The 23,068-nt window shown below is 44.8% G+C and overlaps 1 protein-coding gene across 1 annotated transcript; it reads left to right on the top strand.

Moving 5' to 3' along the window:
• Positions 1-1,893: 1,893 nt before the first annotated feature.
• On the top strand, positions 1,894-4,226 carry SLC35D3 (solute carrier family 35 member D3). Its single transcript, XM_063096140.1, has 2 exons — positions 1,894-2,332; positions 3,418-4,226. The coding sequence occupies exons 1-2, from the start codon at positions 1,894-1,896 to the stop codon at positions 4,224-4,226; spliced, it is 1,248 nt and encodes a 415-aa protein (XP_062952210.1).
• Positions 4,227-23,068: the final 18,842 nt, after the last annotated feature.

Here is a 23,068-nt window from a genome sequence, read left to right on the forward strand (position 1 = left end):
CTGACTGAGATCGAACCCTCTCCCACCGTAGTGAAGCACCCATAACCTAAAAAGCTCTCCCAGTTGAAGGGCTGCAGAGAGGCTGCCCATGCCTTTTGTACGTTGTGTTTGTGTTTGTTTGTTTCGGCTGCGGTAATAATCACAACTTCAACACCTGGGCTGAAGCATCGCGTTCAGCACAGATGGAAGTAAGGCAGACAACAGAAGAATCGCGAGCGAAATGGACCCTGTGTATAAAGGCCATGTGGAGCAGCGCATACATGTCAGGAGGTCGCGATCCCGTGGTTCAGAGACGTAATCGCCGACAGTGAATGAAAGGGAGGACGGAGCGTAGCGATCTCGGACTGTCTTCCTCAAGCCCAAATCCTGGGCACCGCCATACGTGTCCAGCAGCGCGAAAGCTAAGCTGTGCCTGGCGCTCAGCGGTGACCGCGGCGGAGCGGACCCTTCTGCTGCTGCTGAGTTAACTAAGGGTCCCGGCGTCACTTTCCAGAGAACTGAATTCAGACCAGAGTCACCGAAGTCTTGTGTCCGCAAAAAATAAGATTTTCTTCCTTCGCCATAAAGGAAGCACATAGTTCACAAGTGTGGCGGGGCAGAGGCATACGTCGGCCTGGGGAGGTGGCACAATGCGTTGTCCTTCTCCCTAACGAAGTGTGATCACTGAGATCTGGAGAACGCCACACGGAGTGTCCCGGCACAGTGAGGGGACCAGGGTCCCGCCTCCGCCACATCTTCCCTCCCCCCCCCGCCCCATCCCCGGACGCAGCCAGCACCCCCTTCACCCCTGCGGCAGCGTCCCCCCAGCGCTTCTCCAGGGCCGCTAGTGGCTACTCGCACCGGAGACTGGTTTCTGCTGATTTTACATCTTTGTCTAACTTCGAATTTGTGCCCCCACCCTCAGGCTCTGCTGTCCCGAGAGGCCACCGCGCACGCGGGAAAGTCCCCTAGAGCCGCGATCATAACACCAGGACCCCCTCCCCTGGAAGGCGAGCGGACCCGGACGCGCATCGCCTGGTTTGCAAAGGGGCCAACCCCGAGACCCCAAAACACGCCGGAGCTGCGTCCCGGGGCAGTGGGGTCCTTCAATGTCTGGGCGTCGGCGCCCGGATCCGAGCCTCAGAGGCCCCGCTGCCCGCCAGCACTGGCAGCTTTCGCTTCCCTGGCCGGCAGCTGGATAAAGTCCCGCTGCTGCGCCGGGAGGGATCCGGATGGAAAAGCCGCTGCAGCACAAGCGCTAGGAGGCTGGGGGCGCCGTCACTTGTTGCGACCAATAACGGTGCTAGATCCTAAAGCGCTGCTGTTTCTAATATCTTCTTTAGCTGTGTCCTGCATCCCCCCCAACCCGCGCCCCTCGGCTCGGGACCGGGGGAGGGGCGAGCGAGAGCAGCTGGAGCTGCGGGAGGACAGGGGGCCTGCAACCCGAGAGCCCGCCCGGATGGCCAGTGGATGCCCGAGGGGCGCGGGTCCCGTCCCGCCCTGCGGCAGCCGCCCGGGTGCACCCAGCCGCCCGGCTTCCCTCCGCAGAGCGTCTCCTCTGACCATGAAACCGCGCGGGACACAACCCCTCGCGGCTCGTCACCTCCTTACAAATCGCTGTCGCTAGGATTCCCGCCACTCCTCTCAGACCGGCCCCCCCCACCCCTGCCACTTTTCGGAGTCCCCCGCCCCCGTCACTACCTCCCCAGAACTGCGGGGCAGTCGGACGCGGAGCGGAGCCGCCGAGCCGCTAGGACTCGGGGCTGGAGCTGCCCCCTGCAGCCGAGCCGGCGCCCCCTGCCCTTCGCCGCGGCTCTGGGCGGGCGCCCCCGCCGCCCTCGCTCCGCTCCTCGCGGCTCCCCTCCCGCAGGTCCCCGAGCTCCGCCACCGCCGGGGTGCGGCGGGGCTGGCGCGATGCGGCGGCTGTGCCGGGGCCGCCTGCTGGGCATCTCGGTGGCCATCGCGCACGGGGTCTTCTCGGGCTCCCTCAACATCCTGCTGAAGTTCCTCATCAGCCGCTACCAGTTCTCCTTCCTGACCCTGGTGCAGTGCCTGACCAGCTCCACGGCGGCGCTGAGCCTGGAGCTGCTGCGGCGCCTCGGGCTCATCGCCGTGCCCCCCTTCGGCCTGAGCCTGGCGCGCGCCTTCGCGGGGGTCGCAGTGCTCTCCACGCTGCAGTCCAGCCTCACGCTCTGGTCCCTGCGTGGCCTCAGCCTGCCTATGTACGTGGTCTTCAAGCGCTGCCTGCCCCTGGTCACCATGCTCATCGGCGTCCTGGTGCTCAAGAACGGCGCGCCCTCGCCTGGGGTGCTGGCGGCCGTGCTCATCACCACCTGCGGCGCCGCCCTGGCAGGTGAGCGGGACCCGCGCCGACCCCCACCCCACCCCACCCCACGGAGCAGAGGCCGCGGGGACCCCTTAGTGCAACGCCCTCACTTCCATATGGGGAGACTGAGGCAGAGAGAGGCGGAGGGCTGTGACAGTGGTCGCTCGGCTCGCAAAAGGGACTTCTGAGATCCAGCGGAGCCTTCCCAGCACTCCAGCCTCCTCCCTGAGGTCCTCCTCCCCGCCTCAGGATCCCCGCTTCCGACCCCCGTCCCTGCTTCACCCGGTATCTCCCGTCCCGCCGCCCCCACCCCCCGTCTTCCCCCTTCACCCCTTCCTCCGGGAGAGGTGGGAGAGCCGCCTGAGCCTGAGAGCTGGAGTCCTCCACCCCTGGACAGAGCCGGAAGGAGGGGGCCGTGAACTTCCTTGGGTCACGAGGGGCTGCAATGGGGGTGGGGTGGCAGCGAGGCTTGGCTCCCGGGGCTAGTTTGGGGCGTCTGGCGCCGCGCCGGGGGCTGCGGGCGCGAGGCAGAGGGGGCCGGACCGGGACCCGGGTGCGGGCCGGGCTGGGCGGACTGAGCGAGATGGGAGCCGGAGCAGCGGGAAATCTTCCCGGGACCGAGGGAGAGATGTTCCTTGCCCTGCGCCTGGCCAGCTCCAGGTTAGAGGCCACTAGCCAGGAATCCCTCTTCCTTCTGGTGCTCCTTGAACCGGGGTGGGGTGGGGTGAGCAGAGGCACCACGTGCCCGGGTGGCCTCCTCATTGCCAGCCGGGGGAAGCTGCAGCGCCTACCCCGAGGGTATGTGTGCTCCCCCGAGCTTTTGTCGTGGACAGAGGGAGATGGAGTGACCCGGGGACATGGGAGGGAGGGCGCTTCTCCTTACGCATCGCACCTGGCGTTGACTGAGCTTGGCTGTCGCATTTTACACCGGTAGCCTAGGCACGGCAAGCATCTGTTGGTCACTTAGGAATTCGATGGGCAGAGCTGGGGCGCGAACCCTGTCTACTTTCCAACCCGACGCGTTGCCCCCGAGGCCACCCACCCGCGCCAACCGGTGTCTTTTCTCTTTTCCTTTCCCTCCCGGGCTCCGCTGACCTCCTCTGGCGCTCTAGGAGCCGGCGACCTGACTGGCGACCCCATGGGATACGTCACGGGCGTGCTGGCAGTGCTGGTGCACGCCGCCTACCTGGTGCTCATCCAGAAGGCGAGCGCGGACACGGAGCACGGGCCGCTCACCGCGCAGTATGTCATCGCCGTCTCCGCCACTCCGCTGCTCGTCGTCTGCTCCTTCGCCAGCACCGACTCCATCCACGCCTGGGCCTTTCCCGGCTGGAAGGACCCGGCCATGGTCTGTATCTTCGTGGCCTGCATCCTGATCGGCTGCGCCATGAACTTCACCACGCTGCACTGTACCTACATCAACTCGGCCGTGACCACCAGCTTCGTGGGCGTGGTGAAGAGCATCGCCACCATCACGGTGGGCATGGTGGCCTTCAGCGACGTGGAACCCACCTCTCTGTTCATTGCCGGCGTCGTGGTGAACACGCTGGGCTCCATTATTTACTGTGTGGCTAAATTCGTGGAGACCAAAAAGAGAAGCAACTACGAGGACCTAGAGGCGCAGCCAAGTGGAGACCAGCTGCCTTTCGTTATGGAGGAGCTGCCCGGGGAGGGTGGAAATGGCAGGTCAGCAGGTGGGCAGGGAGCAGGTGGCTCCGCTCAGCAGAGGGGTCAAGAGGCGAGGGGCAGCCCCAGAGGAGTCCCGCTGGGGGCTGGAAGCTCGCAGATCTCAGACAGCTGTGGAGAAGGCGGCACGAGGTCCTTGAAGGAGGCTTACCTGGAAGTGTGGAGGTTAGTTAGGGGAACCAAGTACATGAGGAAGGATTATTTGATAGAAAATGAGGAGTTACCCAGTCCTTGAAAAGGAAAGGCATGTGTGTACATATGTACATACACTTATATGTTAGAAATAACATTTTCATGAGGGGCCTCCCAGTTTTATTCCTTGAGGAGAGGGGAGGGGAAGCAAAGAAAGAAGCTGAAAGCGACTGAGAGCAACAAAATTAGCACGTGGTGTGAATTATTTAGCGTGACTACCTGAGGCATCACGGAGACAAAAGGATGGGAGGTGCTGAAAGTAAGGCAGCGGTTTCAGCTTCCGACTCCTGGCACTTTTATTTTTTGTCGTTATCACCGTAACCAAATGTCTGCATGTACCAAGAGTCCCTCAATCGCCCCCTCGGAAGATGGAATGCAGAAATGATGACAGCACTTAATAAGCTCAAAGATGACATTCAGGGGCACATTTTTGATGATAGTTACAACCACAGTTTTTATTGCCAGCTGGGCAAAGAGTGTATTGTTGAAATGACACATATAAATACACTGAATTGATGTTTACTGTTTATAGTCATCTGAAATATGTTTAATCTTTCTTCTCTTGTTTTTTAAAATAAGTGCTCTATTATTCTATTATATATTGGTAGAAAGTGTCAAAGCTATTTTGAAAATATGAGTTATTAGCTTTAATCATGAAGTCTAAAGTTTGCATTTAGTAATTATCAAAATATTTTTAAAGCTGTTTTGTTTCATCGCTTTATACTATTTATTACTGAATGCCATAACCTTTTTAAAAACCAGTTTTACTCTGTCCGGTATTCTTTTAAGCAAATGCAATGGCTGACATATAATACAGTATTAACTGAAGCCCAACCAGAAGAGAGACCATCTTGAAAGCAATTCAAGTCTCACTGCACATTCCAAACCATGTCACAGAAAGCGACTGCTATATTCACATTATGATATTTTTCTATCTTAAATTTGTCAAAATAAAGTATGAGTCTATCTGTTAAAAGATACATTGTTAGAAATTTAGACGCGTTTGTGTTCTATCCTTGCTGTACAGTCTATGTTTGCCTTCGACGTGTGGTCTACAGAATCTCGTATGTAGGTGCCAGCCCCTTGGGAACATTCTAAATTAACATGAGAGTTTAGTTTAAAATAAGCACCACCACCACCACAACAAAAACACTCACATTTTCTAGCAAAGGACACTATTAAAACGTAAAACAAAATACTGTGTCATGCTGAGGTATGAAAGCCATCCACACCAGAGTCTAGTTAACATGGAGTTTGAGATGTGATAAATAACAGAGTCCACAGAGGGGGAGCCTTCTGTCGGCTTCTCCAAGGGGGGTACTTTGAAAGTGAGGGCACTCGTATTTGCCAGCATGTTCCTGAGACTGTCAAGTGGTAGCATCTTATATTTTTCTCTCTTTTCCAAAAATCAAAACAAAACAAAAAGCAGAAGTAGATGTGAAATTCCAGTTCCATCCGTTGGTTCCACTAGCTGGTGAGCCAATTTAATTGTGCTTGGTGATTGTTCCTGGTTTACACAGGCCATCGCTTGCCTCCACAGGGGCATCCACAGCTGTGGAGGATGTGGGAACCCTCAGATGGCTGCAGTTAGAAATGGTTGATCAGGGTTGTAATGACTTCTTTAAAAATAAGCATTCATTTTTATGTCAACATGCTAGAGGATAACATCCTGTTGCAACTCTGTGAAGCTGAGAATTAATGAAAAGCAGCAAGTTGAATGAAATATATATCTTTTGTTAATGATTTTTCATGGAAAAGAATTCCACTTTGGTTAAAAATGTGAGCTTGAATTTATTGCAAAATGATTAACTCTTTCCTCTCAAAAGATTTGTAGAGGCACTGTATTAGAGTTCTCCAGAGAGACAGAACACATGAGAGAGAGAGATTTTGAGGAATTGGTGACTGAAGGGTCAGCAAGTCCGGAATCTGTAGGGCAGGCTGGCAGGTGGGAAGCTCAGGCAGTCTTGAGGCAGAATTGCTTCTTCTTTTGAAAACTTCAGTCTTTGCTCCTAAGGCCTTCAACTGACTGGACGAGGCCTACCCATCCAGTAATCGCAGGGTAATCAGCTTTTCTAAAGTCTATTGATTGCAAATGTGAATCACATCTTACAAATGTCTTCGCAGCAACATCTAGACTGCAGTTTGATCAAACAGCTGGGCATCAGGGCCTAGCCAAGTGGACACATAAAAGTAACCATCACAGACACCTATGGTGGGAGAGGATTGCTGGGAGGGGGTTGTGGGTCGGGGGGTGATAGGATAAGAAAAACCCAGGAAGATCAAAAGCAGAAGTTCTGTCACACCCTTTCATTTGGCAAATCTTGGGAATCTCAACATGGAGCAAAAAAAGTAAGTCACAGAGCAGGGCAGTCTGTGAGTCAGTGCCTGGGGCTCAACCACAGAAGGCATGAGCAGGTGGCAGGCTGTGCCTGGCTTCCAAATCCTTTCTCCATATCAGTAGCACTTGAGCCCATTTACAGACTCAGGTCCACCTTGACCGCTGGGCTCTGGTATGGCCTTGCATCAGGCAGACGGGAGGCTTCTGAAGAACTCCTGTATGTCACTGTGGGTGGGACTCCACTGGAAGTCACTCACCCTTTTTGCTTGACTGACCCAGTCTTTGTGCCCCATTTCTGACAACTCAGGTGCTCCCTTGGTTGGAGTGAGCAGGACTGAAGCCATGTTGGGACCTAAAACCACATGTACTCTAAAATATTTTGAAAGGGCAGTTTTTTCTTGGCATGCATTTCTCTGAGTTCCATCTTTTCCCATGGTTATTTGATATTTTGGACCTTGGATATGGGGCAAGATGACATTATTTAAATGAATGTAAAGTTTTTTTCCAGTCAGCCTGAAGCTGCATACTCGCACATACCATCCAGACCCTGAGATAACAGCAAAGATGGGTGCAGAAACCAGACAAAGCCTTGGTGAGACTTTGTATCTGACTCATAGACATGGACCCTTCATAGCTCATGTCCCCTTCCCTTCTGCTTTTCATTTCCTGTGTTCCATTCTCTCCTCTTCTTTAAAAACCCCTCAGTAAATCTGAGTCTTTGAGATGGCTTTCGCCTGGTCGTTCTCCTTCACGTTTACTGGGAAGATGGGTTAGCCCGACATCTCTCCTCAGGTTACTGGTATTCTTGAATAAAAGCTGGCTTCCATCTTCACCAGCATTTGATGTTTGTCTGATTTTTGTCTGGAAGCAGGCAGCTGAACCTGTGAGTTTGGTATCAATTTGGGGGAGCCTCAGCCAGGAGCTCAGTGGTCCCTGTAATACCTTCTTTCTTAGATTATATCCCCACCTTGTGCCCAGCTGGGTCCCTGCCTTGACAATCTGTTCCTACACCAGTTCTTCAGGATGGAGGCATTATCTCATGCTCCCCTCTCACTTCTCAGCTGGAATTGGTCTCTGAAATACAGAATGGTGTCAGACAGACCTCCTTAATGCCAGCTCTGCTGCTGGCTCCCTCCCCTGAGTGGTGCCTTGCCCCCTGTTATTAATTGCAGCATAAATCAATCAGAAACACTGGAGCAATGATTGCCCAGACTATGCAATCAGGTGAGAAGGTGTGTGCATGTTACTGGGGGTTCCTGAGCAGAGCTGCGCAGCGAGTTAAGCTCCCACAAGACCAGCAGTCCTACGAAAGCCATCACAGGACCTAATTCTCTAACAGAGTAATAGCAATGCTTCATGAAGACATAACTGGGGGAAACTTACAAGTCCTTAACTGACAGAAGAATTTCTGCATTTCAGTTTGGGAATTTTCTACCCACCCATCTTCAAACTTGCTGATTCTTTCTTTGGCCTTGTCCATTCTGCTGATGAGCCCATTAAAGATATTCTTCATTTCTGTCACACTGTTTTGTTTAACGTCTGGCTTTTCCTTCGGATCCTTTTTTAGGGTTTTGATCTCTCTGCTTACATTACCCATTTGCTTTTGCAAATGTCTACTTTTTGCATGAGAGCCCTTAAAATACTAATTATAGTTATTTAAAATTCTCTTTCTGATAATTCCAAAACCTGTATCTTATCTGAGTCTGGTTCTGATGCTTGCTTTGTCTCTTTTGATATATTTTTCCCTTGCCATTTAGCAAGCCTAATAATTTGTAGTTGTTGTTAAAGGCTAGGTGATATATTAGATAATAAAAATGGAGGCAAATAGGTCTTTAAGTGTGAGATTTCATGTTTAATGTTTGGGGCAATCATAGGTGCTAGAAGTTCCAAGTTCTTCTAGTGTTCTGGTTTTCGTCTTCCTGTTGTCTTTGGGCTTCCCTAAGAACTGCTCCTTAGATAGAGTCTGCCCACACATTGCAGCTCTTTCAGCTGTAATCCACTGTTATTGCACTGGAGCCCTGTTGGCATGATGGAAAATGTGGGGGACGGAAACTTTTCTATAATCTTATTAGATCTCAGTCCTTTAGTGGGCTTGTATCCCTGGGCTCTGATCTTCACAAGTGTTTCTTAGCTTTTTATTTTTTTAGATGAAACAGAAAAGCTAGAAGGGCCTAGAGTGGGAGAAATGCTCTTCCCTCAGGTGGGATAAGGCCCTGCTAAGTCTTTGCCCTAGAGAGGATACCTTTGTTATGGAGAATGCTCTGGGAATATTTCACAGTGATTACTCTTCCCTTCTCCCTGCCAGAGGGCAAGGGGATCTTTCTCAGCTCTTCACCACCTGTGGAGTTCCTGTAGGTCAAACCCATGAAAATTTGGGTGTCCCCTAAGATTGTGGCCTCCCAGGAGTTTCTTACTTTTACAGTAGGCCATATTCAGCTCTAGAAATTGATCAAAATTGCCATTTAAGTGTTTCTACCAATTTATATTTCCAGTGGCTTCTGCTCCAGGTAAGGAGGTCTGAGCTACAACTTTCTGGATTCATCTGTCTCTCCAGATTTAGGGGTGGTGATTTACCCTATGACATCAGTTCTCTGACGGGTCCAAGAAAAGTTGTTGATTTTCAATTTGCGCATCTTCTTTCTTGTAAGAATGGGAGTAACAACTTCCAAGCGCTTTACATGTTGGAGCTGAAACCAGATGTCCTGGGTGAACACTTTTGAAAAGTCTGCTCAATTGCTGTAAAAACAGAAGTGTAAAGGGAAGCTAGATATTCCTAAGGAAGTTTCCAAAAGAATATAAAGGTACTCAAAGCTACTGGCCCTTCCTGTAACCCCTGCTCTCCCACACTGCTTGTGGAGGGTTGGCCACTCCTGCACTCAGCCATAGTGGTATATGCATGTGGGTGTGGGTAACATTCAAATCCCAGCGCATCATAAGCAAGAGTCAATGCATATTAAGATTGCTGTGCCACAGCCATTGTAATTAGGATCAATTCTCCCTTCTCTGTCTTGGGGTGCTTTGCCTCTATATAACATAAGTCTCTCCCACTTCTAGGTTTTCTTTTACTGTGTCCCAACTACCCGTTACTACATTATAATTTTCATGTTAACCTCTCAGTGATGACTGCTGGCCTGACTCATCTGCTGCCTTGGTCTCTAGATACCAAGTTAGGGCTGCCAGGCTGGACATCATCACAGCATCTGCTGAAACTATGCCCTCTCCCTGGCTACCCCCACCCCCTTACATACATAACAGCTACTTCTAATTCTGGATATATTATTTTCCCCATCTGCTTTCTCCTGCTTCTGAGATAAAACATCAGGGTTTGGAAGAGAACCTGTGACCAGAACAGAGTATAACAGAATAGCAAGACATGTAACCATTGAAACAGAATCCCAAGTCCCTCATGGGCAACCATCCCCTGCCTACTCTGAGCTCATGTAGTTCAGACAATGTTGACTCAATCCCACAGCCATGTGACTGCAGTCAATCCAACCAAAACATTTCCTCCACTTGGCTAGTTCAGAGATGGTCATGAGACTTGGTCAGAGCCAATAAGGTGCAAGGATTCTTTTGTCACGACTTCAGTTGTATATTTTTTTCTTAATGGACTTGAACCTAGGAGGATAGAATGGGATGGGGCAGATATGATGCCGCCATCTTGCTGCCAGGAACAGATATTAAGAAAGGAAACAACACAGAGAGGTGGCCCAGAGAGCTAGAGAGAAAGGGACGGGGTTGGGAATGAGTCCTGGTGATCTTACATGGCCCTGGTATTAAGCTGACTTTCACCTTGAGTTTCACACTGTCCTTCAGATTGTCAGTGACATAAGTCTTTTTTGTTTTTATTGTTTGCTTAAGCCATTTTGAGTTGAGCTTTCTACTGCTTGAAACTCCAAAATTCCCAAGTTTATGAAACAAACATAAATTACTGGTTCTCAGCCAGCAGGGTGGGGTGGAGGACCAAAAGAGGGTTATTGCTTGTTTGTTTTTTATTTTAATTTTCACCACACAAGCTGGACCTCTGTTACCCTTGCATCTGACTAGGGATTATTGACTCTCTGATCTCTTGCAAATTACCATCTAGCATGTATCACCCACAGTCTTAAACAACCCATAGTTTTATCTACTGTCTTTTTCTTCAATTTATAATTCATTTGATTCCTACATTCATGCTTCACAAATTCACTGGAAACTGTATTGCACACTACTATAAATAATAATACCTAAGGCTTAATATTATTGTGCTTGCTATTTGTTAGATGCAGTTGTGTTTTACCCATACTAATTCATTTTATTCTACCAACATTCCTATAGATTGGCATTATTATCTCAGTTTACAAAGGGTAAATTGAGGCATGGAGAGACTAAGAAAATTGCCCTAGGTCTCATAGCTAGTAATTTGTAGATCTGGGATTTGATTTGAACCCAAGTAGTCTGGCTCCAGTGCCCATATGTTTCACCACTTTGCTATTCTGCCTGTTGCTGAGAAGCATTCAACGTGACATCATGAAGCTGGATATGGTGGGAGTGGTGGTAGGCAGTTCCAGTGCTCATTAGATGTACAACTTAGTGAGGACCCACACTCTATCCCTCACTCCTTTCTGCTGTCCTCAGAAGGGAATAGGATACAATATTGTTTATTGAATCAACCTGTGTGTGTGCTGGGGGTGGAGGTTGTGAATAGTTTTCTGTTTGTGAGAGCTAAGAGACTGAAAGAGGGGTTGAGATACTATGAAAAGCAGAACAGAGAAGAGGGCTCAATTGCTATCATAAATCAAGTATCCCCAAGCTATCCGAACTTTTGGGCCAATATCTTCTTTCATATTCAAATAATATAACTTACTCCTTAGCCTTATAAAGCACAGACCTCCACTAGTACTTCTGAGGACTCATTGAGCGTGCTCAGTGCTGCTGATTACTTCCTGCTCCAGGCTGCTGTGCTGGTCACTTCTCTAAAAGAACAGTTTCATCGAAATATAATTTAGATACTATAAAATTCTCCCATTTTAGTGTACAATTAATGGTCTTTATTATTTACAGAGTTGTGCAACCATCACCACTGTCTAATTTTAGAACATTTTCGTCACCTCAAAAAGAAATCCTGTAGCCATTAGAAGTCACTACCCATTTCTCCCTGATCCCCCAGCCTCTGGCAATTGCTGACCTACTTTCTGTCTCCATAGATCTGCCTATTCGGACTGCTCATTTCTTGCTATCCTGAAATTGCTTTTTCAGACTGCTCTTTCTACTCTATTCCTATACTCCCTTTCCCCCTCAAGGTACTACTGATACAAAACTGGCATTGGGATGCCATTGACAGATTTACTGAACACTTGAAGCCACCGATTATAAGGGCATTTCAATGTCGAAAAGGGATACTTTAAAGTCAGTATCAGAAGCCCCCGCTGGTGGGGTTTCTGAGTGTTCCTCTCCTTGGGCCCTGCCTGCTGCGACATGCATGGGCTCTCTCTAACTCCTTTTTCTCACAGTTACCCTCGACCTCGACTCAAGCCCCCAGTTCCTCATTTTCTCCATGTTTTTCTACAGAAGAGCTCTAACAGTGTTCTTTAAAACAAAAGAGCAGACATCCTCCATAATAATTCTTCACCACTTCCTAGAATGTGGAAAAACTGTAGTTATTAAAACATTATCTCTTCTCCGTCCCTTGTATACAAAACTCATACTGAAAGTTATTCTGGAAAATTTTCCAACTAATGCAAAGTTGGTTGTCTGCTCACCATCATCTCCCCCCGGCCCCTGCCCCTTTCTTCCTTGCATAGTGAACTCCATTTGTTGAGGTACAAGCTCAGGGAGCTGGGCCGGCCCCTAGTGGGTGAGCTGTCATTTTTCTAAACCACTCAGGCTGCACTCGCATCACTTCGCCAGTGACTGGTGCAGGAGCGAGCTGTGTCCCAGCTCTCAGGGGTGAGTGTGCGGGGACGGGCTTCTGGGAAAGCTCTTCTCGAGGGTGAAAAAAGACTCTTAAGAAACTCCCTTTTATCCCGCCTTTGCATGCAGTTGGTGAGAATGTGGTATCTGAAACGACAGTAGTCATTTTGCCACCGGGAGTGGGCGATCCCAAGGACAGAGGGCGACGTGCTGAGGACACCCGGGAGGGATGAGGGATGTCATTGTCAAGCTGCTGAATGAGCAATGCTGGAACCGCCACACCCAGATTTCTTGTTAGATGAGAGAATAGAGTCACTTTTGGTTGCGGATTCTTTTTCTTTTAATCGACAGTTTCTAAACTGATGCCATTTAAATTTGATAATTTTGTTTCAAAAAGAAAAATATACTTGAAAAGCAAAACTTTTTTTCCATTGCAACACGTTTTCCTCCTTTCATCCATCCATCTATCCATTATCTAGTCATTGATTCAGCAAACATTTATTAAGTACATATTATATACCAATTCTGAACAGTTTCCTCTTTCTACTATTTCTTTCAGTAAAGGTAATTAGTGACATAATATACATGAAAGATTACTTCCAAAAGGGCGAGTTTAATGATAAACACTTGTCATTCTTTGAAAGGGAAATACAAACTCGAAGGCTTACTTTTTTTTTTTTTTTTTTTTTTAACGTTTACCGGCTTATTATAAAGGCTGTTACAAGGAATGCAGGTGAAAAGACGCATAGGGCGAGGTTTGGAGAAGGGGCGCAGAGCGTCCATGCCCTCGCCAGCTGCGCCCCCCTCCGGGCACCTCCACGTGCTCAGCTATCCAGAAGCTCTCCAAACCCAGTTCTCCTGAGTTTCTGTGGCGGTTTCATTACATGGGCATGATTGATAAATCATTGGCCACTGGTGATCAACTTAACCTTCCGCCCCTCTCACCTCCCCAGAGCTTGCGGGGTGGGGCTGAAAGTCCTGTAAAGCCTGCCTTCTGACGTCTACCTGAAAGACCAAGCTGGGCAATGTTTCCTATGTTCACCAAGAGTTTAAAGAAGGATCCAGAAGCCCTATAAAAATGGGAAAAAGATATAAACAGAAAGTTCTTAGCAAAGGAAATCAAATGGCTTTTATACACATAAAAAACATCCTTAACCTAATTTAAATAGGAGAAAAGCAAATTATAGTACAATGAAAACAGGCTGCAGGAATTTGAAATTCTCACCGGCTGTTCATGAGTGGACATGTTGGTATGACCTGTGTAGGGGAAAAAAACCAAAACAAAACAGGATAATAAACAATGCACCTATTATTTGATCCAGCGATTCATTTTTGGAATTTATCTGAGAAATATAATTGCACATGGGCAAAATGATATATGTTCAAGGACTAACCATTGTTTGTCATAGCAAAAATTACAGAAATCCTAAATTTCTATCTAAAGAGTACTGGTTAAATAATTTATGATATAGCCAAATAATAGAATACCTGCCGCCTTTAAAAATGAAAGACAACATTCTATTTGGGGATGATCTTCAGAATATGTTAAGGAAAATATGTGGTACAGGAAAGTGCAAATTGTATGTTTCCATGTGTTTTCAAAAAGGGATATATACACAGAATAATATCTCTGGACGACTACACAAGATATTGGCAATAATGGTTGTCACTGTGAAAGAGATTCCAGTGGCTGTGATACAGGGGATGGAGGGAGACACTGTGTGTCCCTTGGTACCTTTTGGATTTTGTGTCTTGTGAATTATCTATTCAAAATCAAAATAATAATTTAAAAAGATGGTTACATTCCATTATGAGAAGAACAAAGCCTGTTTCTCTCCCAAATTCCCCTTCCCTGGGCTCTTGATAAAATACTGGTGCTTGTTTGCTGATGTTGAATATAAATGACAACCCACTAATGAAGACACCAGAGACTTGATGAATCCTTAATATGTCCCCCAAAGTGTAAGGGATACATAAATAAAGTTTGTAGAAAAGAACTCAAAACACATGCTGGTGCCGTGTAAGATTTTGGTTTAGATGACTGCCACTGGGGGACTGCAGTTTTCCTGAGGCGTCCCTCCTCCCTTCTCCCCGTTGGCTCAGGAGCACCCTGTGGTTAGCTGGGCACTGGCTGCCAACCACAGACCACTCTCCCAGGTCTCCCCTGCATTAGCTGCCGCTGTGTGACTAATCTCATCCATGGAAGGTGAATGCAAGGGATGCAGACATGTCCGTGTCACTTGTTTAAAAGAAACTTGCTTGGTGACAAAAGAGTTTTGGAAATAGATAGTAGTGATGGTTGCACAGTGTTGTGAATGTAATTAATGCCACTGAATTGTACACTTAAAAATGGTTAAAATAACAAATGTGATATTCTACGTATTTACCACAATTTAAAATATCGATAATGTAAAATATCAGAATTCATTGACTAGTACACTTTAAATGGGTGAATTGCATGGTATGTAAATTAGATCTTAAAATAAAGCCATTAAAAAAAATAAAAAGAGACACCTGCCTGTCTTTTCCTTCCTTCTTTCCAGTCTCACAGCTCAGCTGTGGATATGGCACTGACTCAGCCATGACAAAGCTCCAGGGGACATCAAAGCAAAGACAAGAAAACTGGGGCCCTGAATAGTCCTGTGAGCAAGGCTATCTACCGTTCTATCCCTACCTTTACTTTCAGATTATTTTGAGATAAAATACACTTTTGTCTGTTCAGCTTTTGGATTTAGGGTTCTTTTCAGTTCAGCAGTTTAGCCAATATTCCACCTAATCCATCATCACCTCACCTCTCACAATGAGAAAGACAATGATTTTGAAAAATGAAAGAGACAGTAATTGGGGGCTTCTTCCTTCCCTCTTTTACTCCTTTCCTCCCTCATTCTAACCAGCCCTCAGCTTGTAACCAGTAATGCCCCAGGATTCCATACTTCCTGGACCCTCTATGTGAATTTACTTCTGATTTACTGAACTGTTGAAGGCACAGTACTGTATATAAAAGTAAGCTATTACTGTTTAATTTTTTCCCATTGATTTCATTAGCAGCTGATAGTTTTGATAAGTACCATATTCTGTAGTATAACTCAAATAAGAATTAGCTCATGGTTTGTGCCAACAGAGAGTCAACTGAATATACTAGATATGTTCAAAAAAGTCACATGAGTCAAGTCTATTTGTCATTTATTTCTTTTATCTCACCATAGAAAAGATTTTACAACATGAAAGCAAAAGGATAGAAACCATTATTTTTCTCAAATTCCTCCTTTATTGTAAACTAATTTGGTAGATCTTTGAAGCTTGAAAGAATGTAAAAATGGATTGATCTCTGTGATATGTTCTGAAAATAATCCATAAAATAAACTTGGTGCCACGAAAAGAATGATCACTTATTAGCAAAGAGCATACCTTTGGTTTTATCCTTTCACATGAGGTAATTCCAAATATGCTTGATACATTCCTGCCTCTGGATCAACCTTGTTCTTTACTGTGATGGAAGAAAGAAAGTTTGATTCTAATTATGTGATGACAAAAATCTTTGTTAAAAAAATGTAAAAACCCATTTTCTTTCGATGTTTTTGGTACTTGATGCAGAACACCTAATTTAGTGATATCTGGACCACAGACCAAATTTATTGCTTTTTGTTTGGCTACTTGGCTTCATGTAGACTGTGCATGCATGTGTGCATGTGTGTGTTTCCTTGTGTCAAAGATCCCTTAATGAATGAGAGCTGCTGTTGGTCTTGGGGCTGGCTTTCCATACAATTATGGTGTGACTAGAGTGCCAATCTATTGTGTGACTTAATATAACACCACTGGTTGTAATTCTCTGCTGTATAACACCCTGCTTTGGATTTATGAGAGTTAATACAGGTCATGACTGAGGCTCAGAAGTCCTGGCTGTATGTAGAGTGCTTTCATACCAATTGCCCGCCTTTCTGGAGGGTTACCATTCTTTGTCGTCAATAACTGCTATGCCTAGTTACCCTTAAAGCAGTCCATCATAAGCAACCCAGTTCAAATAGCTACTTCCTGTTTTTCCTTATGGAATAATGTTCAATTTTTCGATGAATTGTATTGGCAGTTACAGAAAGATTTTACATTTTGCAATTCACCTAGTGGCTGTCTTCCAAAATCTGCAATATATTTTATAAACATTCTTACTGACTTGGTAAATGGCCATTTCTGTAGGCACTTACTGTCATTGCAATGGTATAAAGGGAAATTCACTTTGCTTAATTTTATCTCAGCCTTCCAGAGCACTGCTCAAACATAGGAGGACACTACCTTTTCCATTGATAAATGATTCTGTGAGCAAATACCAACCTCTTTAATACCATAACCTTATGGAGAGATGATTGTAGAAAGGGAGACAGATCAGACAGTATACCTCACAAAGGCAGGCATTCCAGCTGTCTTACCTGCTCTAATTCTTCCTGGTGCCCAACATTGTGTTTGGAACTTGGTCTAGCACTCAATACATATTGGTTCACTCACTGACAAAAGAATCAAAGACATGAAATCAAAGCACAACTTTAGTTTTCTCATTCAATTGGAAACTACAGTGTATTATAAGCTCCTTTGAAGATGGCTTGATAGGTAAGCCTGATTTGCCTATAGGGCCATTCTTGGAAAATCAAATGCTATAAATTGAATCTGCTGGATGAGGAATAGGCAGGGTAGTGTCTGCTAAGAGGCAGAGGAGCAGGATGGCCTGGTGTGGTGTGTTTGGAGGTCTGCTCAGCCAGGAGAAGTGCTCTTGCTCAGCACTCCTAGTGCCCCGGGGCTCTCTGCAGACAAGTTTTAGGAAACTTGCCCTGGCTCAATTTAATAAAAATGCTCATAAAGAAACTCTCTCTCTGTCTTTTCTTTCTTTCTTTTTTTTTTTTTGGCTAGGATGCTTGTCTTGAAAAATAATATAGATCATTGTTAACAATTCAGACAGGGAAGGTAGAAATAGGTCAGACAAAAAACGAAGGGTGAAGTTGTCCTGGCTTTTCTTTAATCTTTTGAATAGTGTTTGAAATAGCTCTTGGCAGATGAAATTTGTTCTGTATTTTGGAGTTAATATCTGTGCCAAGATTTCTGTCATTCCCCTGCGGGTGGTGATCGATATAACTAATAAATTGGAAATGACCAGACGTCCCACTGGAGGCCAGAAGTTTCCCCAGTGGGGCCCCACAATAAAAGATAACTGGGATACTGGTGGGTCATGTCTGAGTTTGAAGAAATGTGGCTCTTAACAAAGCAATTAGCAGCTACTAAGTTAGCGCTGAGCTATCCTAGCAGAGGTAGGCAATGTCTAAGGAGAAAGATATGAAAGAAGAGATACAGTAGCAAGAAAGTGAACCAAGTGAGTGAGGAAAGAAGCCACCGAAGAGGGGGAACCAGCAAAAAAGAAGGGAGTCTATTTTACGGACAGCGGAAGAGTTTGCTGGTGCTGAGACTGAGCCAGTGACATTGATGATGTCTAAGATGTTTTAGGGGCACCAGTGCTATGGGGTGTGTGTCTCAACACCAACACAATTTAGGTCACACCCAAGAGAACCTCTGATTAAGAAAGAGGGATAAAAGAAAAAAATATAATCACTGACTCAAATGCTGAGGATGCAAATGGTTAGAGATATTATTTGAGAATCCAATAGAATTTCTGGGTCCAGGAGTATTTTTAAGTTTAATAGTTCCATAAAAAAAAATTAAGGGAGTCTTTCTCTTTAAGACTAATTCTGATATAGGAGCCAAATCTAATTACCAAGTCCTCAGTTGTGTCAGCAGGAAGTTAAAGAGTTGTATGAAAAACTAGAAGCCAGGACCGTGTGCCTTGCAGTGGGTTCCCATTATTACCCTGGTGGCTTCAGTCCTCTTTGAAAATTGGGAAGATCAAAGAGCTTCAGGATATGGGTTTTTTTTAGGACGATGAGTATAACTCAGTTGTTTTTTAAAATCTTAATATGTGAAAATGTGACTAACAAAAGAGATAATTTGCTTTATAGAAGTACTCTGAAGACAGTTCTTTTAAGTAGGGAGTAACCATTATCCAAAAAGCCTCACTGACTTCTTCAAGCTTGAAGGGTTTATTAAACATCTGTTGTAGGACTTGCAACCTACATTGTGTTTTTATTTGTTGTGTATTTGTGTTTCCCCTAGACTGAGGTGCCATGGAGCAGGGCTTGGATTTGCTCATATTTGTATTCCATGGGATTCTGATTTCTAGCAACTAGTAGGCATTTAGTAAGTGCTTACTCAACGCATAAACCCCTTCTGGTGCACTAAAAACATGTTTTGAATTATTGAGACTTTTTCTAAACTAAATTTCCAAAACACACTTATCATGAAAATTAACAGGACACAATGAGGGGATTCACAGACCCTTCGATGACAGACCTTGAAAATAGGTGGCTCATTGAAAATCCTCCCTGAATTTCCTGCTCTTGGATTGTTGTCAAAATATTAAAACCGCATTATAGCACAGGCATCTAGTTTTTTCTTCTCTTTTTATTAAGTTGGTTACGAATCTCTTACTGGCAAATTTGGTTGTTTTCAAACCTGAGCAAGACATTGTTATATAAGCTGGGCAGTTAGGGACAAAAAAAAAACTTTTTTGCTTTCTTTTGCTTTGTTTTCAGATTCAGTAATAGAAAAAGATCCTTGGGGAGACCAGCAAAGCTGGACAAGCAAGAAGAGTCCAGTTATGGAAGGATAGCAAAGGTAGCATTCTAGAAGTGGCCTACTCAATGGAGCTACCTCTATGTGGCTGAGGATGTGTTCAAATGACTGCCAGAGCATGTTGTTAGTTCCAGATGAACAATAAAAGCTTTATTTTTATTGACTTGACTTTGAGGATTCTCCCATAGCTGGAGGTACTCCATTTAAATCTCCAAATCTTTTAATTAACAAACATCCCTAAGCAGGCTAGAGTTTCTCCTGATTGAACGCTCTTAAAGTACAACATAGAAGTGCAATATACTCTACTAGATAATTATTTAAATGAGGTGCCAACTACTTGGTTGAACAGACATCTTAATTAGCAAAACAGATCTATCCATATTTTGCATTTGAAATATTTAATAATGCCACTATTCAGGATTTATAAAGGCTGTCTTCTCTGAGAAGGTCAATGAAGATTCTACATTGTTCACTTACATGCATCCCAAAGTATCTTTCTTATTTCCTTCTATTCATGTTGCTCACATGGATTGCTTAAGAGGGGTGCTGCACTTTGCTGAGAGAGTAATTTTCATCGTCAGATATGTAAAATAATGTTTTCCTGAGACTGCACGAATTGACAGAGCTGATAACAAGAATATAATCTAAAATGTTTTTCAGTGAAGCATTTAGCTTATTTCAAATGATTTTGTTAGCTGCTCATGGGGGAAAAGTGTTACTTTATCTAAGATGGATTAAAATTAGTTATGATCCTCACCTGAAGATATTATTAGAATTATAAAAGGAAAGGTGTTGCTCTCTCTCATGTTCAACCTTATTGGGTGGCTGATTTGCTTATTGTCTGCAACAGTGGCTTAAGTTGGAAAAAGTCTTTTTGAGTTTATACTACTACTACTATGACAGTTCAAAATCAAGTAGCATATTCCTAAATTTTAAAAATATTAATATGGCCTATCTGGTTTTTTTCCTTGTCCAATCATCCAGTTAAATATTTATTAGCACTGTGTTGCATGAGGCACTTTAGGCATATAAAGAAGTTTAAGACTTAGTTCTTGCTCTCAAGGATCTAACATTGTCCTATAAGACATAGGTAAATGGCAAGTGACCTAAGATCCAAGATAGTACAAAACTCATGCCAAAAGCAAAACAGACGAAACAGTAAAAACAGGCCTTTAATCCGCAAACTATACATGTTTGCTCCAAGAAGGAGAATAAAGTTCAGAACTACTGAAGCTGGGCTAAATTTTACTACTTTAGTAAATCTCTGAGCTTGAAAGATTGGAGGCACATAATTTGGGAATGAGACCTGTCTGTCTACAGTAAATACAAATCTAGATCATGAGCTAGATCTTTCACACAGGTAGCAGGTGGAAGAAAAACAATTTCCCAGAGATTATGTAAAATAACTAGATTTACCAAAATAACCATCTGTAAGAGAATGAATCATCCAGCAATTTCCAGTCATGCTGGAATGACTGGACACAAACAATGTAACTAAATATTAATAATATTAAGGAGACCCCTTTTCATGTGCCACAAGATGCATCATTATTCTTTAGTTCATTATTATTTCATGTGCCACAAGAAGCATCATTATTCTTTATTTCCCAACGGCTGATGTGCTATTGACTTTGTGAGACAAAAATCTTGCAGTTTTTTTCTTGCTCTTCACGCTGGGACTCTCTAGATTTCACCATCAGTTTTCATTACAGAGGGCCCTTTGCCTCTTTCTGCCACTGCCCAATGAGGTAGTGGAAGCATAGTCCTCAAAAGAGGCCAGTTACTAAGATGCATCCACCTGAGTGGTTTCAAACCATGCCGCTCCATACTAGAAATGACCTAGAACAAGAGTAGACTCTGAAAGGTTCGAATCTGAATGTGGCTGTAGACAAAATATCATTGACAATGCCTGAAAACCAAGAATTGAGGCTGGAAACCAGTGGTAGCCAACTATATTGCCAATTCATAATACATGGGCATTTGGGGGGCCACTATTCCTTTCAAACTCAAAATGTTTCTATTGCTATAGAAAAAGAAATAAAGAGAAAGTTATGGGAAGGGAAGGAGGCTGACTCAGAAAACTTAAACAGGAATATTTCAGGTAACAAGCCACCAATAGTTTTAAAAATTCAGAAGTCTCCATTATATTGAATTTCAAACACATTTCTTTCGTGATCTGCTAATGAGGACAGTTTGACATTCTTCCAGGTGAAATAATTTAGGTAGAAACCATGTGACATTATAATCAATTTAAACAGCTCTCTACCTACTTCAAGTTTGTCAAAGTGTTTCACATTTAAAGCTATAATTAGCTAGCCCTTCTAAATTCACTGTGAGGTAGAGAGCTGAGCTACCAAGCAAGCTTTATAACTGTGGGAACAAAGAACAAATAATTTTCAAAAAGAGTCAACCATTTTGCTGCTGGTTGCATGTTGTGTTATCTTGTGAAATTTCATCAAACTAAATACTTACGATGTGTTCATTATTATAAATATATGGTGCATATTAATGAAAAGTTAAAATTTAAATATATACTTTAAGAAACCTGATATAAAGAGAAGAAGAAAAAAGATTCCCTTACCAGAACAGGTCTTCTGAAACTGCCTCGGAAAGGCATTTGTGTTTAGTGTAATGGGTCTTCAGCATGCTGAGCTAGCTACTTACGGTGCTAAAACCCACTCATTTCCTCCTATTCTTAAATTAGAGTTTGAAAATAATAGAATTGTGTGCTCAGGTGTGTATATGGGAGTTAGAGTGGCAAGAAGATTAATAAATGGATTTTCACATGGTTTGTTTACCAAATGGTTTGCTCCTTCAATGGAACGCTTTGGTCTTGACTGCATAGTGCACCAAAGGCAGTGAGCAAGTCCATGGCTGGGACCTCCCAGCCCAGTTCTCTTATTTTCAGGTAAGGAAACAGGCCCCTTGAGGTGCAATTACTAGAGAGTGGCCGGCCCTCTCACTTCCAGGGCATCAGTGATGTAGATTCAGATAGACCTGGAACCAAATTCTAGCTTCATTGTTACCTACATTGGGCCTTGGGTGATACTGACTCAATATCCCCAGTAGTTCAAAGGAAGCTAATACAAAAAATGTCTGTGCGGTAGAACTGCTGGGGTGACAAAAGGGAAAAAATACATAATGCTTCTGACGTGCAGTAAGTGTTCCGTAAATATTGATTCCTGGACCACGTATGACATTCTTTTTTTTTTTTTTTTTTTACTTTACCTGCTAATTGGGTTAGATTAACGCCGGAGTTCTCACTGGTCAGGAAAGAGAAGGAGATGGTATATTCTTAGTGGAAAGCCCGAGTCACTCTTACTCTCTCCCCCCCCCCACACACACACAAACACACACGCACGCACGCATGCATGCACACACTCCTCCCTTGACCTGAATCCACCTATGTTTTCTGTCCCTTCTTCTGACGTGCCTTACATTATCAGGCCTCTGGAAATTCGAGTCTGTGTTGCTCTTTCTGTTTTCCCATGTCCATTTAGTTTTCAGGCTTCACGATCTGGGTTCTACCCTGACCACGCCACTAAAATTGCTCTGTCAAGGTCCTGAGGATGTCGTGCTTACAAAAGCCAAGTCCCATCTACAGCTTGATCTTACTGCCTTTCTGTGGCATTTGTTCCTGTTGATCATTCTATTCCTAAAACACATTTCTATTTCTCTCCTTGGCTTTGACATAGTTTTCATTCTGCCCATGTGCCCACTGCATCTGTTTTAAATGCTGGTAGGCTCCATATCTCTCCTGACCATCTCATTCCCAACCTGTGACTTCTACCCCCTGGACAGCACCCATACCTGCCTTTCTATCCTGTTCTATCTCCTGAGCTCCGGATCTCTAAATCCAATTGCACATGGGATGTTTCCATTGATTAAACTCATCTCATCTGAACTGTGTCCACCACTGCCCCCCCCCACTTTCTCCTCCTTTATGAAGCCCCCTATTGCTGAGCCCTGAATTGTATCAACATCTATGC

Source organism: Cynocephalus volans, chromosome 5 (assembly GCF_027409185.1).
Source record: "Cynocephalus volans isolate mCynVol1 chromosome 5, mCynVol1.pri, whole genome shotgun sequence".
Lineage (NCBI taxonomy): Eukaryota > Metazoa > Chordata > Mammalia > Dermoptera > Cynocephalidae > Cynocephalus > Cynocephalus volans.

Bases quoted from the DNA above. Each gene is read 5' to 3' on its own strand.
- SLC35D3 (XM_063096140.1), top strand. From the start codon at position 1,894: ATGCGGCGGCTGTGCCGGGGCCGCCTGCTGGGCATCTCGGTGGCCATC. The intron at 2,333-3,417 runs GTGAGCGGGACC...CTGGCGCTCTAG, and splicing joins CTGCGGCGCCGCCCTGGCAG to GAGCCGGCGACCTGACTGGC.